The sequence below is a fragment of the Scomber scombrus genome, chromosome 12 (genome assembly GCF_963691925.1).
Source record: "Scomber scombrus chromosome 12, fScoSco1.1, whole genome shotgun sequence".
NCBI classification, from domain to species: Eukaryota; Metazoa; Chordata; class Actinopteri; order Scombriformes; family Scombridae; genus Scomber; species Scomber scombrus.
The window spans coordinates 26,106,379-26,121,496 of NC_084981.1; the positions used below are offsets into that span (position 1 = coordinate 26,106,379).

Here is a 15,118-nt window from a genome sequence, read left to right on the forward strand (position 1 = left end):
GCCATAATCCTCTAATATATTCTCTCAAAATGGATTAAAATTTGATGCTGGGTCCACAAAAAAAGAACGTGTGCAAGTTATTCATACGTTTATTTTCACATTTTAACCCCTTTATATTTGACTAAACCAAATGGACACAAAAAAACCTCTTTGACCCTTTTACAGATTATTATACTGCACTTAATCAGCCAAAAAACATAAATGAATGCAGGTTTGATTGTTGGCTTGTGACAGAAGGTAAAATATACTCCCTTACATTAACCCCCTTCAGCACTGAACCTTAACTGGACATAAATTGTACCCTGAAAAAAAAAAAAAAAAGGATGAACAGATTTTCCAGAGAGGGTGAGATAGATAGAAATGATCAGATCTGGAGTGATTTTAATATTAGTAATAAGCAGCAATAACTAACATAATATCAACATAAAGCATGTCTATCTCAGAGTTTACTCTATAAGGAATACATGTTTTTATGTGTCTAATTAAAAAGCTACAACTACAATATGTCTCGAGTTTTACAAATATTATACAAAATGCTCACAAAAAAGGACGAAATCTACAAATAACACGACATTTGTTCAGCGATGATGGATCACGATGCTAATCTTCACTCTCTCTCCTCTGGTTCTGGTTAATTTCTAAACAGATTGAAACTGATTACCACTCGTGTTGATTGCAAGTCCACAATGAGTTGATTTGCTCATTTGGAGAAGAGGTGCCCTATAATCAGCAATCTGAACAACTTATATTTATATATATATTTTTTTTTTTGGGTTTGTTTTTTCTCTAAATGAAGCATCTGATTGAGAGTTTGGGAAGTAGTAGTTTGTGGGTTTAAGATAAGAAATCTGGATGCTGTACTGTAAGTGAATGCAACTAAAGTTTTGGCTCATGTGTGTGTTCCTTCTTTCCTCCCTTCCTTCCTTCCATCTGTCCTTCCTTCCTCCCTACTTCTCTCTTTCTTTCCTTCCTCTCTTTTTCCTTTCTTCCTTCCTTCTTTCCTTCCCTCCTTCCTTCCTTTGTTCCTTCCTTCTTTTCTCTTTCTTTCCTCCCCATTACCTTCCTTCTTTCCTCTGTCCTTCCTTCGTCGATTCCTTTTTTTTCCTTCCTCCCTCCCTCCTACCTTCCTTCCTTCCTTTCCATCCCTCTTTCATTCCTCCCTCCCTCCTTCTTTCTTCCTTCCTCCCCTCCTTACTTCCTCCCTCCTTTCCTTCCTTCTTCCTTCCTCCCTCCTTTCCTTCCTTCTTCCTGTGTGTGTGTGTGTGTGTGTGTGTGTGTGTGTGTGTGTGTGTGTGTGTGTGTGTGTGTGTGTGTGCACTTGCTGTAGGTGTGACAGAATAATAAATGACTCCAATGTTCAGTTTTGTGAATCTGGACATTAAAAACAACGGAGTGTATACTGCAGCAGGCATTGGTAATACAGAAAGTGAAGAAACCGTACTCTGTTATTACACTTTTGCTTCGGTGCTAAACAGAAAAAAAGGCTCCAGTGGAATGATGTCTATAAATCATGTTGTAGTTTCAGGTCTCTGCATAAAAGCTCCCAAAACACGGGAACAAGCCGAGAATTTCAAGCGTGGTAGCAAAAAAAATAAAAAAGAAGTGGTCTGAGGAACACGATGACTAAACACAAGCTTCATCAGTTCGTGTTTCATGGTGAGTTCAGAGTCATTGTTTAGATGCATTAACCCTCCTGTTGTCCTTGAGTCAAGGAAGGAAGGAAAGATGGAAGAAAGGAAGGAAGGAAGGAAAGAAGGAAGGAAGGAAAGATGGGAGGAAGGAACGAAGGAAGGAAGGAGGGAGGGAAGGAAGGAAGGAAGAAAAGGTGGGATGGAGAAAGGAAGGGAGGAAAGGAAAGAAGGAAGGGAGGAAAGATGGAAGGAAGGAAGGAAAAATGGAAGGAAGGAAGGAAGGAAGAAGGATGGAAAGGAGGGAGGAAGGGAAGGAAGGAAGGAAGAAAAGGAGGAAGGAAGGAAGGAGGTAGGGAGGAAGGAAGAAAAGGATGGAGGAAGGAAGGGAGGAAAGGAAAGAAGGAAGGAAATATGGAAGGAAAGAAAAAAGGAGGGAGGAAAGGAAGTGAGGAAGGAAGGAAGGAAGGAAGGAAGGAAGGAAAGAAGGAAGGAAGGAAGGAAGGAAGGAAGGAAGGAAGGAAGGGAGGGAGGGAGGGAGGGAAGAAGGATCAGTCAAAACAGACAGGGTCAATTTGACCCGGGAGGACGACACAAAGGTTAAACACCTTCACGTCTCACAACTGCAGACAATAATGATAATAGTGTGAAATCCTGACGACACTCTGAATGTTTACCAATCAAACATTTGTACAATTACACGTCAATGTGAATGTTAAAATGCAGATTTCATTTAGAAGTAAGGCTCCATCTGCACCTGCATTGGTTTTATTATCGTTATAATGTCTTTTACTATGATTTAAAACTTACAAATTAAGCAATTTACAATCCAATTTTATTTTAGCAGACTTGTCGAGCTGAAATAAGAGACGTGATCCAACTGTAATCATCCAAACATCAAAAAACTACACTCAGAGACTTCTTTCCCTATAAAATGATTGACAGGTGTTTGAATACAAAGACAGACAAAAAACTCAATATCAGTTATTATTTGGGTTTTTTTCCCCTGATTTTGTAAAAACCGAATAAATGGAGCTAATTAACCATGTTTACTCATTTACCTCTCATACCATCCAGCTGTGCAGATGTTTGTTTTGCCTGGGTTTTTACATATTCACATCACACATGTCCTCCGTGAACTTCATTGGCTTCCAATTAAACACCGAATCAACTTCAAAATCCTTCTCACCACCTACAAGGTCCTCAACAACCTAGCCCCCCCCCCCCCCCCCCCCCCACCTTGCTGACCTCCTTCATCACCACGCCCCCTCCCGATCCCTCAGGTCCGTCTCTGCCAACCTGCTGCAAGTCCCCCGGACAAAGCGCCGGACTTGGGGTGATCGGGCCTTCTCAGTTGCTGCCCCCACCCTATGGAAGTCACTCCCCCCTCAAATCAAAATCTCCCCACCCCTCTCCTCTTTCAAATCTGCACTCAAAACACACCTTTTTACACTAGCCTTCCCCACCTAGCTCCCACCGTATTCTTGTGTGTATGTAATGTAAAGCGACTTTGAGTACCACATAAAGCACTATATAAATGTGATTTATTATTATTATTATTATTATTATATTAATATCTGTGACTTTTCTTCCCATCTCAATACAATACAGACCAGCTGCAATCACATTCATCTTTTCATGCATAGTGGTCACTACAATGGACGGCTATTCAAAAGCTGTTTTTTTTTTATATGCATGATGATGGATTTTTGACCACAGTGGACACTAGTGCATCATCCCATACACTATCACTTCATCTGCTGTGCATTTTGTTGGTTGATGTATGCTATTATAATGTAATGTAATTTGATGAAAAATAAAATGAAGTTCAAATATTTAAGAGAAACGAAGACACTTAGGAAAAAAAGATCCTGACTGAGATGATAATTCATGCATCAAAGGGTTAAATAATTAAAAAGCTGTGAACATATCTATAGGGACTTTTACTTTGGTTGAAAGTTGTTCCCATAAAAAAAAAACATATCCAACATATTCTTGGGAGTTTCCAGAGTTCCTCCAAAACACAACTGCTGATTTTATCAAATGTCATTTATTTCAATCCTGTGAGCATCACTCATGAAATTCCACTGACCTCCATTGAATTGAGGTGGAGGCAGAAATCTTGCTGGAGATGGTAGAAGTATTTGCAAATAAAGCCAAATATATCTGCATGAGTAGAAACCACTGAGGTTTTTTGTTTATAATTTAGGTGAACTGACCCTTTAAATTACATCACACACACTTGTAAACCATATAAACCTTTTGCATACCTTGTAAAGTATCCTATTATATTAAAACAACTGGCAGTAGCTTATTTCCAATTCATAAAAAGATTTGGACATCAACAAAATAATAATGTATTCATGCCTTGCGTCCACGTGTTTTGGATTTGCCTAATACCTGCCCGTTCGGAAAAGTCACATTAGCATGTGGTAGATTTCCATATTTGTCCAGGGCACTTCTTGTCTGCTTTGGAGTCAACTATATTCATAAGAACAGGCTGATGTAGCCCTGAGGCTTGCAAACCGTGTGTGTGTGTGTGTGTGTGTGTGTGTGTGTGTGTTGTTTTATCTGTGGTGGGTTCGCTGTGGGTCCTTCAGCCCTGTTGTGTGATGAAAATAAAATGCCTTAGTGTTTTTAATTTCCTATAAAACCTCAAAAGAAGGTTTCCTGTCACGTCACATAAAATAAGTGGAAAAATAAAACAACACGACGAGAGAAAACTAGACTTCTGAGTACATGAAATGAAGACAAAATAGAAAGCTGGATTTCATCTAATTTAATTTGAAGCATACAGTCAAAACTTTTTTATCCCACTGTCTGCACAAAGGAGTCAAACTTGATTTGTGAACATTGCCAAAAGGGAAAAAGGAAGGCGTACAGGTCTCCGCGTCCTAAAAAGACACCTTTCTACTTTCCTCCCTGTCCAAGCTTTGATTCTTAACGTTCAAACTGAGGTAAATGCACTGCTGCTAAGTGTTGCTGGGCTGTCACTGGATGGAAGTGGAGAGGCTCAGAGTCACTGGTTAATGGTTATTATTCTGTGTGTGTGTGTGTGTGTGTGTGTGTGCGTGTGCGTGTGTGTGAGTGTGAGAAATAGAGAGAGAGAGACAGAGAGATCAATGAGGAGAGTGGAGTGAGTCTTCTGACAGGCCTGTCCCCTGAGTGTGTCATTACAACAGCATAGGCTGCCTTGATGCCTCCGCACACACAAAACCATACACACACACACACACACACACACACACACACACACACACACACACACACACACACACCACAGAGAAGTGGTTTAACACAACAACTCTCTCATTAACTTGTACTTGACGTACTATCAGAGCGGTGCCAACAGCACACACGCACCAGTACACCAACAAAGCTCATTATCAGTACAGACTGTGTGAGTGTGTAAATGTGTGTGTGTGTGTGTGTGTGTGTGTGTGTGTGTGTGTGTGTGTGTGTGTGTGTGTTGACAACGAGTGAGTGTACTTGGATCTGTGTATATTTTTTTTGTGTGCAGCCAAGAGTGTGAAATTGCATCTATCCGCAATATCTATGTGTGTTGTGCTAACTAAATTTGCAGGACTGTATGTCTGCATGCATGTGTGTGTGTGTGTGTGTGTGTGTGTGTGTGTGTGTGTGTGTATGTGTATGTGTGTGTGTGTGTCTGTGTGTGTGTATGTGTGTGTGTGTATGTAGGGTGATATGATTAAATTCTAACCTCTGAAAACAGTCCTGAAAAAGTTAAAGGCACAATCTGTCTAAATTCAAAAAGAATGACTGCAATCTTCTGTGACTCCCAAATTCATTGACATGACTTTTCAAGGGTGCCGATCTGATCTCTGACTGGCTGTAACATGTTAAATATCACATTTAATTTCATCGCTAAGAAAGACTTTATGGCAGGTCTCTATCAAAAAATATGAATTTCAAAGAGACTTAAAGAATATTTCTAGGTCTATGTTTTATTCTATGGTTCTACTGGAATATCTTTGCATTATTTCCAGTTAAAAACTCCTTATTTATCTTCTACTGGTCCTTAATGAAGCTCCTCAGTTCAGCCTCTGTGTGAAACAGGCCGTTTTAGCTCCTGTCTCTTTAAAACCTGCCTCTGTTCTGCTTGGCTGGATGTTAGCAGTCAGATTTTGCCTTTTTATCCTCATTTGTTTACTAAAAATGTAAAATTGTCACATACAAGTGACAAAACAACCTCAGAAGCAAAATATTAAAATGATCAGTTTGATCTGGGAAATAGAAGTAACTCCACTTAAAGGTGGCATTTTTGACTTAAAGGTGGCATTTTTAAGTATGTTCACCTCAAATGTTTGGAACTTTGTTTCTTTTAAGCCTTCCTCCTGATGAGGAGCACCAGCTCTCACATGCTGCCCCCTTTGGCAAACTTCTGCCAGCTGTTCTTTATTCAAAATGGAAAATTGTCACAAACAACCACACGAGTTCAAGCCTGAATCCGATCCACAACATGCACACGGACAATAGAACAACAACAGGCTCAGAAATGACGGCCATCTGTTGGAAAATGATCTGATGTCAGTTTGATGGGGAAGTAGAAGTAAGAAATGGAGCGTTAATAGCAGGCTGAAGCTCTGGTGTTTGACTAGAAGATGGCGTTTTTAATACATTCACCTCAGGTTCTGTAACTTTGAGCATGTTTAACAGAGATATCGACATTATAACAGTATAAAAATAACTGAAAATCACAAAAAAGGTGATAAATCCTCTTAAAAGCACAATGTTCTCCTGTGCAGCAGCTACAATGCAGACACTGTTTGCAACCGTAATGACCATCATAAATAATAACAACACACGCATAAAAACATAATGTTTATAATTAAAATGTCTGTTTGCAGTAAGATAGTTTAAAGGTGTAATGTCAGTAAATCCCGCCGGAGGATTTTCTGTAAATGTCGGTAAACAATAACTGCGGCGCCTTTATGATGCTGCATGGGGTTGGGATATTATTGTGTTACGTGAAAGGAGTCTCTGAGTCCCTATCATCACTCTGTCGGTGATGACAGTATTATCCTCACTTCCTCCCTGACCCAGGAGGAGCCCATCACTGGTGTTCAGGATTGCCGCCAGTGATCCCTCTGTTTCATCAGCCAGATAAGTGTTGCTCCTGTTGAGCAGGAGTGGCTGCTCCAGCTGAGAAATACAGTTTCACAGTCTTATCATGCACAGTGGGGCCGGTGCATTCAGGTTCACACAGGGGATCTATACATGAGTGTGTCAACTGCTGATCATACACACAACAGGCCAACACACATCAGGAAACACACATGAACACAAGCTGGATGCATGATATCTTTAACCAAATACCTCAATATCGATATTTTGACGATATTGTAGGGATGACAATTGGTGCTTTAATGAGATTGTTGATGAATAATCGTGAGTCTGACATGCAGAAGCAGCTCGTTCCAGACTTTGGGGGGGTGGCCGACAAATAGACATCGAGTAAGACAGCAGACACTGTCGATATACATAGTGAGACTGATGTGAAGGATCAGCAATTTAGACGATAAGAGTTCAGAAATTCATGTAAGATAACTTTTATTTTCCAAAGAAAATGTTTAACTTTTGTGTCGTCCTCCCGGGTCAAATTGATCCTGTCTGTTTTGACTGTTCCTTCTTTCCTCCCTTCCTTCCTTCCTTCCATATGTCCTTCCTCCCTACCTCCTTCTATCTTTCTTTCCTTCCTCTCTCTTTCCTTTCTTCCTTCCTCCCTCCCTCCTTATTTACTTCCCTCCTTCCTTCCTTTGTTCCTTCCTTCTTTTCTCTTTCTTTCCTACCCATTACCTTCCTTCTTTCCTCTGTCCTTCCTTTGTCCATTCCTCTTTTCCTTTCTCCCTCCCTCCTACCTTCCTTCCTCCCTTTCATTCCCTGTTTCATTCCTCCCTCCTTCCTTCTTTCTTCCTTCCTCCCTTCCTTACTTCCTCCCTCCTTTCCTTCCTTCTTCCTCCGTTACTTCCTTCCTCCCTCCCTCCTTCCTTCCTTCCTTCTTCCTCCCTTCCATCCTTCCCTCCTCCCTCCCTCCCTTCCTTCTTTCTCCCTTCCTTCCTCCTTTCCTTCCTTCTTCCTCCCTTCCTTCCTTGACTAGAGGACAACAGGAGGGTTTATGTCCAAAAATTAGATGCCAGGAAGGTCTCGAGACTCTGAACACACTCGCACTCAGACACCAACACTAGCTTCATCCTGTGTGTGTGTGTGTGTGTGTGTGTGTGTGTGTGTGTGTATGTGTGTGTGTGTGTGTGTGTGTGTGTGTGTGTGTGTGTGTGTGTGTGTGTGTGTGTGTGTGTGTGTGTGTGTGTGTGTGTCTCACCTGTAGACTGCCACAGAAGTGATAGATGCTCGGGTCTGTGTTGATGTGGTTGTTGTCGATGGTGTTGGGGTTGCGTTCGCGGTTCCTCTGGTAGGGCGTAGTGGTGGAGGTGGTGGTCTGGACGGGAGACATCGGCTGCCACACACCAACATCTGTCCCGTTACCGTACGCCTGGATGGCGTTACCTACGGAGGGGAAAGAGAGGAGCAGGGGAAGCTTATTAATTCATTTTTTAACATATTTATATTGCCGAAATTTTCTCATTTTCTCATTCAAGTTTCTTCTGATGGATGATGAGGTCCAACATGAACACATTTCTTTTTTTTTTATTATTCCTGCCAAAGCTGGAAGAATCCTGTCTGTGCTGTTTTTACTGTCATGATAAATAACAAACAACAAATAAAACAGAAATGTAAATAAAAATAAAAGGTGTCCAAATTAATAATGGCAATAAAAAAAATGCCACAAAAGTCCTAAAGTCATAAAAAGGAACACTTGGCACTAAAAAATGTACCGCTGTGCTTTCTTAAAACATATTTTACTACTTCTTAAATTATGAAAAAAGCAAAAAGCAAAGTACCTGAGGCACCTGCCGTGATCTCACTAAACGTCATGTACACCAGCCAATGCAGAGAGTAAACAGGTTTATTCTGATTGAAGTTTTTACACAACATTATTATTTATTCAGGTTGAGCTCTCCGTGTGGTTATTTCAGGAGGTAAACACACAAATAAAGCCGCACTGGTAAAGCGTTTCTTCACCACAGCAGAAACAGAAACACTACTTGTAAATCGGAGCAGGTCACTTTAGCACCGAGCTGGATCTTATCATGAATCACCTGCTTGTTAGTCCCTGTGTTAGAATAAAAGTTTTATGTTGCACCAACCTAAACCACAATTAAAGGTGAGTTAGAAGGTACTTAGGTTTTGTTATCACTTCCCTCCATTATAAATTCACCACACAGTCAAAAACCTGAGTGCTGATGTGGCTATTTACCATTAGAGTCCATTAGTGGCCCTATTAATAGCCTTCTATGGCTTTGATGTAAAAAGACGCGCGCACACACACACACACACACACACACACGCTCACACACACACATCAGAGGAAAGCTGAGCCTTAAAGAGCTGCTGTTTGAACGTAATGATATTCTTCCCCTCCAACAGTGAATTATGACCCTGATACTGTGGTGAAGGATGAGAGACCTGATCTGCATACAAGCTCTTTAACCTCACTGAAATATCAATACATGCATGTATAAAGATACATGGTCTACATGGTGTCATTGTATTTCATTTTATGTATTCTTCGCTATATTTAAAGGACCAGTGTGTGAGATTTAGTGGCATTTAACAGTGATTTCTTTTTCCAAGCATGCAAGAGGATCTATGGCAGTTGTGGATCTCGCCCAAAAACCTGAAACCCCCTAGCCTGGGTAAACCTACTTCGCTCTGTAAGTTAGCATGGCCACCAAGACAACATTTTCGTCTGAGATAGGGAACCAATCACAGAACGGAGGCGGGCTCAAGGTGATGACGACCGTAGAGCAACTCTGTTTACATCCAGCATGGCGGCCACGGAGATGCAGCAACATTTCGAAGCAGCAGTAGATTGTGTGCTAAATAAACTGGAAGGCAAGTTCACAAAAACTTGTGCTACATGATTTTTCCTTCATAAACAGGAAGTGTTTGCGCTGCTTCCTACAGGCTCTGAATACGTCATTGTGTATCGTTGATATGATTGGCTGTAAGTTTGTACAGAAGCATTTGATCGACATTCGTTGATCCCGCCTCGAATACGAGGAAATGAACGGCTCCTGGCCAGACCCTACCTCAATCTCACATGAGATTGAGACGCGGTCTGGTGTTAGCCAGGCTAGAAAGCCCGTCTCTAAAGCCGGTGTTTGGTTTGTCCGTTCTGAGCTACCGTAGAAACACAGTGGTGCAACATGCCGACCTCGGTGGATGAGGATCTGCTCCCTATGTAGATATAAGGTTCATTCTAAGATAACAAAAACATGATCCTTATTTATTAGGTGATTATACTGTAATTAAAACATACTTGTATGTTGAATTTCTGCCAATATATCTCCTTAAATCTCACACACTGCTCATTTAAAGCCATCATACTGAAGGTTCTTGTGTGTTTAAAAGTTATTCAATACATACAGATAGCTTTAGCTTTAGCTTGACAGTTTTGGTACACAAACCAAAAGATTCCTGCGCAAGCATAACTGTATAACAAAATATTGTTTCATGTAATGACCATTGATTTAGTCATTTATCTGTCTTCCAGTAACATAAAATATATTTTTATACAGAGTTTATCAATACACGCATTCATTAACACAGAAATCCATCAGTCTTTTCTTTCCCTTTACTCTCTCTGTGCAGAAACACTTTAAACGACTCTTATAATACTAATAAGTTATAAGCCTGAATTCTGTGTCATGCTTCTGGATGGTTTCAAGTTTATTAAGTCAAAAATTAACATTGATTTCTTTCAACACACACACACTTCTTCTGTCCTTGTTTCGCTATGTATTGAATTTTGTCACAGAAAAGTCTTGTGATTCAGTTCTGAGTTCACACGTTAACATTGTGATATCGTAAAGTTGCACTGCAGGGTTGTGAACGAGGACCTCCATCACCACCGTGAACAATCATCCTCCAAATATTAAAACCTTAACAGACCGATTGATGGCAGATATTCCTCCTACAGTGACCCATCCTCGTCTCTTTTATGGTCTTTTCTGAAGGTAAGCATGGCAACGTTTCCTAATTCCTGCCTGCTGACCTAGTTAAGATATTTACTTAAGCGAGAGGAACCAGAGGAGTCTTCTCCGAGTGTGTTTGACATCCGAGCGGGTCAGATTTACCCTCAGTGTTCTCAACCGCTTCTTTTAACAGTTTGCAAAGGTGGTTGAAACAGATCTTAATTGGATCACAAGACCTCGAGCTAAGACTAAGAAGTGAAGTAGTCGACGTCTTGGATTTGTAATCACCTCAGGACTCACTGTGTTTGGAAGCAGTCGAACAAACGGCCTCACCCTCCTCTCTTCTCCTCTCTCTCTTTCTTTCTTTTCTTTCCCCTCTGTGGAACCGGTTTCTGCTTAAACTCACCCTGACCTAGAAAGAACCTTTGAGTTCGTTCCACTCTGCACATTTAATAAACGTGACTATTAATCTTGAGCTAAGTAGAGCCGGAGATTCACTTCACTTCATCTGCTTTGCTTGAATTGACCTCTGCAAAAGAGCAGACGTCCCAAAAGACGGAGATACTCTCCCCGCGTCTGTCTTCCTGTGTCGCACAGACAAACAGACTTTTTCATATTGAATCTATAAAGCTATAAAGGTCATTATTGCAGTGTGAATCCCAGAAAAGTTACAACTAATTTGATGACACAATCAAAAAGTATGTGTTTGTCTCGTTGTTTTAGTCTTTTGGAATTTGTAATAAAAGTAATTGTGCATAAAAAGATGCACATGTGTGTTGCCATTCATATCACATTTGCAATAATCAGCACAAAATAAATAATGATTGTTTATATCCTGCAGGCCTGACGTGTGCTTTTACTCACAAATATGTGTATGTGCATATTTCATTTTTTGCTTATCCGCATGAACATGTGATTGTGTAGCTTGGTCGCTTTGTGTCGAGACAGCAGAAGGCTGATGAGCGTAGTGGAAGTGTTGATGGGCTCTTTCAAAGCTGCTTTGTCTCCTCATCTCAGGACTAATTGCTCTCGCAGCACAGCGACCGTGTGTCCGCATCGGTTTGCATCTCAAATGAAGCCTCGGAACGTCGAGTGAAATGCGAATATGTGTTTAGTTGATTTCGGTTTCAAAACATGTACTAAATGTTTTATATATCTGTGTGTTTGGTGCCAGTCTGACACTTATATTCATTCAACATATGCATTTTTATTCTCACTTTGCGTACTATACGATAATTTCAGTATCATGCCATCAGACTATTCGCAGCCACGCCTCCAGCATGTCCATGTGGGGCCCATAAGAGTTAAATCTGGGCTGCAAATATGGGTCCCACGTGGGTTTGACCACAGTTTCCATGGTGACCCCACCTTCCTATATGGGCTTCAAGTGAGTTCTGACTGGGTTTCAGATGGGGCCCATGTTTCTGAAACCATTTGTGACCCACAAAATTTGCCCAGTTCAAGCCCATACCTACTCAGTTCACACGTAGCATTGAACTAAAACATCTACAAAAACACATATTTATACATCTATACTTGTGAGGTCCATCATTGACACCAACCTTCAGTATATCTTAACCGTAACCACCTAAATTGGAAACCTTAACTAGTAAAAGATGCTAACTTTATAGTCATTGTGGCTATCAGTTGCTAACAAGCTTCATGCAAACTAGCAAAACAATCAATTTGGACAAAGCTAATCTGCTAAGAAAACATTAAGATGACACACTGGAGCATAATCACCAACACATGCCTCCAAAAAATGAAGGTCTAAGTATTTAAAAGGCCAAAAAGCTCCATGATTCTGAGGACAATTAGATGAAATGAAGCCCACCTGGGTTTTAAAATGGACTTAACCCTCCTGTTGCCCTCGAGTCAAGGAAGGAAGGGAGGAAGAAGGAAGGACGGATGGAAGGGAGGAAGAAGGAAGGAAAGGAGGAAGGAAGGAAGGAAAGGAGGAAGAAAGAAGGACAGGAGGAAGGAAGGAAGGAAGGAAGGAAGGAAGGAAGGAAGGAAGGAAGGAAGGAAGGAAGGAAAGGAGTGAGGAAAGAAAGGAGGAAAGGAAAGAAGGAAGGGAGGAAGGAAGGAAGGAAGGAAGGAAGGAAAGAAGTGAGGAAGGGAGGATGGAAGGAAAGAAGGACAGAGGAAAGAAGGAAGGGAGGAAGGTAGGGGGAGGAAAGAAAGAGGGAGGGAGGAAGGAAGGAAGGAAGGAAGGAAGGAAGGAAGGAAGGACAGAAGGAAGGAAGAAAAGGGGGATGGAGGAAGGAAAGAGGAAGGAAAGAAAGAGAGAAGGAGGGAATGACGATGGACAGACGGAAGGAAGGAAGGGAGGAAAGAAGGAACAGTCAAAACAGACGGGGTCAATTTGACCCGGGAGGACGACACAAAGGTTAAAGCAGATTCAAAAGATAGAAAACCACAAAACTGAAATGTCAGAGGTGTTATAAAAGTCTCATTAATGGTTTATAATATGCAGCTGATGATTCAGGACTGTCACCTGGGAGCTGCTGCTGCTTCTTACAATGAATCACCTAATGTAGGAATCAATGATGACTTCAACACACTTAACCTGAAACCATATGACTGTAGGTGAGCATCAAGTCATCTCTCTGTTTAACCCTTTACATACTGTACTGTATCCCAGTCCTTCTTTTTCATTCATCTTATTGAAAAACATACATTCACAACGACTATTTTATGCTCCAGGAGAATATTTAATAGAATATGATGAATGTTTTCATGCTGATTTTTGATTTTGTTCCATAAACTTAAGTCAAATTTATACATTTGCATATATAAAAATGTAAACTGTGGTTCACATTAGGAAAAGTCTGATTAAAATAATAAATATGTTTATATGATTATTTTACAGCTTTCAAATGTAAAAAAAATGGGTCAAATTGGGTTAAACTCTACCTGCATTGGGAGCTACAGTGTGTGGACTTTATAATAAGACTATTTTATCATCTATTGCCTCTTGGTTTAGGGTCGGGCTAAGTTCTGAGCAACTACAACTACCTTGTTAAATTAAGGTTAATTCATTTTTAAAACTTAAAAAAAAGTCTTAACCCTCAAATAATCCTTTGACCAGATACAATATCCTCACTTTGAAGGACCTGCCAACCTTAGAGAAAGTCTTTAAATATCACTTTATGCTGGAAAACAAACAAAAATGTGTTCAAATCAGACTAACTGGAGGTAACTGCACATTCAGTACAACAGTGCCTCAATGTAAAGTGACTCATTATTAAGTAAAAGTGACTCTGTATAAAGTAAAATGTGAACTAAGGTGAAAATAGTCATGAATAAATAAATTAAAAAGTTAAATAAAAAGGCAAAATAACAGTAACACAGACTTGAAATGAGTTGAGAAAATACAATATCCTCACTTTGAAGGTCTAAATCTCCAATAGTTCCTCAAAAGACAGACAGCAGTACAAGAGCACACACACACACACACACACACACACACACACACACACACACACACACACACACACACACACTAAAGCACTAAACCAAACATCCATTTAACCTTTACCAGAGCAAACAGCGGGCCGTATTTGAACAAAACATGATATCATCATCGTCACACTGCGGCAGATACTTGTGTTAGCGCTGTGTGTGTGTGTGTGTGTGTGTGTGTGTGTGTGTAGTTTTTCTGCTAGTAGATACAGGGCTTACATTACGGCTTCCTCTCACTTTACATGTACCTGACTTGCTGTAATACTAGAATAATGATCATGTCTGATGCCGTGTCACCTTTGCATATTCAGTGCTTATTCAGGAAATGAAGAAGGCATCACATTAGAAAAAGCTTTGAATACATTAAAGCGGAAGGTCTTTCTTGAGAATATTAAAGCCGTTCGCCAAATCTTGGTGTCGGGACATCCTCAGAAGTTACAAAATAAAAGATATTACTGGATAATTTACCTCTTTTTAGGGTTCTGAGAAGTTTTCAATTATTAGATTATTCAATCAAACATTGCTTCAGTTCATTTTTAAGGGAGGTTCTTCTTCAGAGCTGATATATCTGTTCACAGGATGAGTAGTAAATGAAGAAGTGCTAGCTCAACATCTCAGTAAATCCTCTCCCATCATCTCTAAACAATAAAACATCTAAAGTACAGCGTAAGAACAAAATGGTCTCCATATTCTCCTCTTTCTGTCTGTTCTCTCTCTCTCTTTCTCTCTTTCTCTTTCTTTCTCCCTTGTAGTTTCCTTCTAGTCATGACCCTGTAGCCGGTCTGTGTCAGGATCTTCAGAGTTGTCAGTTCCAGTTACTGCTGAGCAAGCTTAATGAGAGCAGAAACAGGGGGAGGGAGGAGGAGGAGGAGGAGGAGGAAGAGGAGGAGGAGGGCATGAAAGGAGGGGAGACGGAGAGCTGGGACGAGCGGAAAAGGAGTGAGAAGAAGCACGAGGAGAAGTGTGTGT

General features: G+C 40.6%; 1 protein-coding gene across 1 annotated transcript in view; it reads right to left on the bottom strand.

Moving 5' to 3' along the window:
• The window catches only part of gfra1a (gdnf family receptor alpha 1a), a 139,089-nt gene that overhangs the window by 6,307 nt on the left and 117,664 nt on the right, over window positions 1-15,118 (bottom strand). Inside the window, 1 exon segment of the mRNA XM_062429916.1 lies at window positions 7,969-8,153. Coding sequence (XP_062285900.1) covers window positions 7,969-8,153 — 185 coding nt within the window.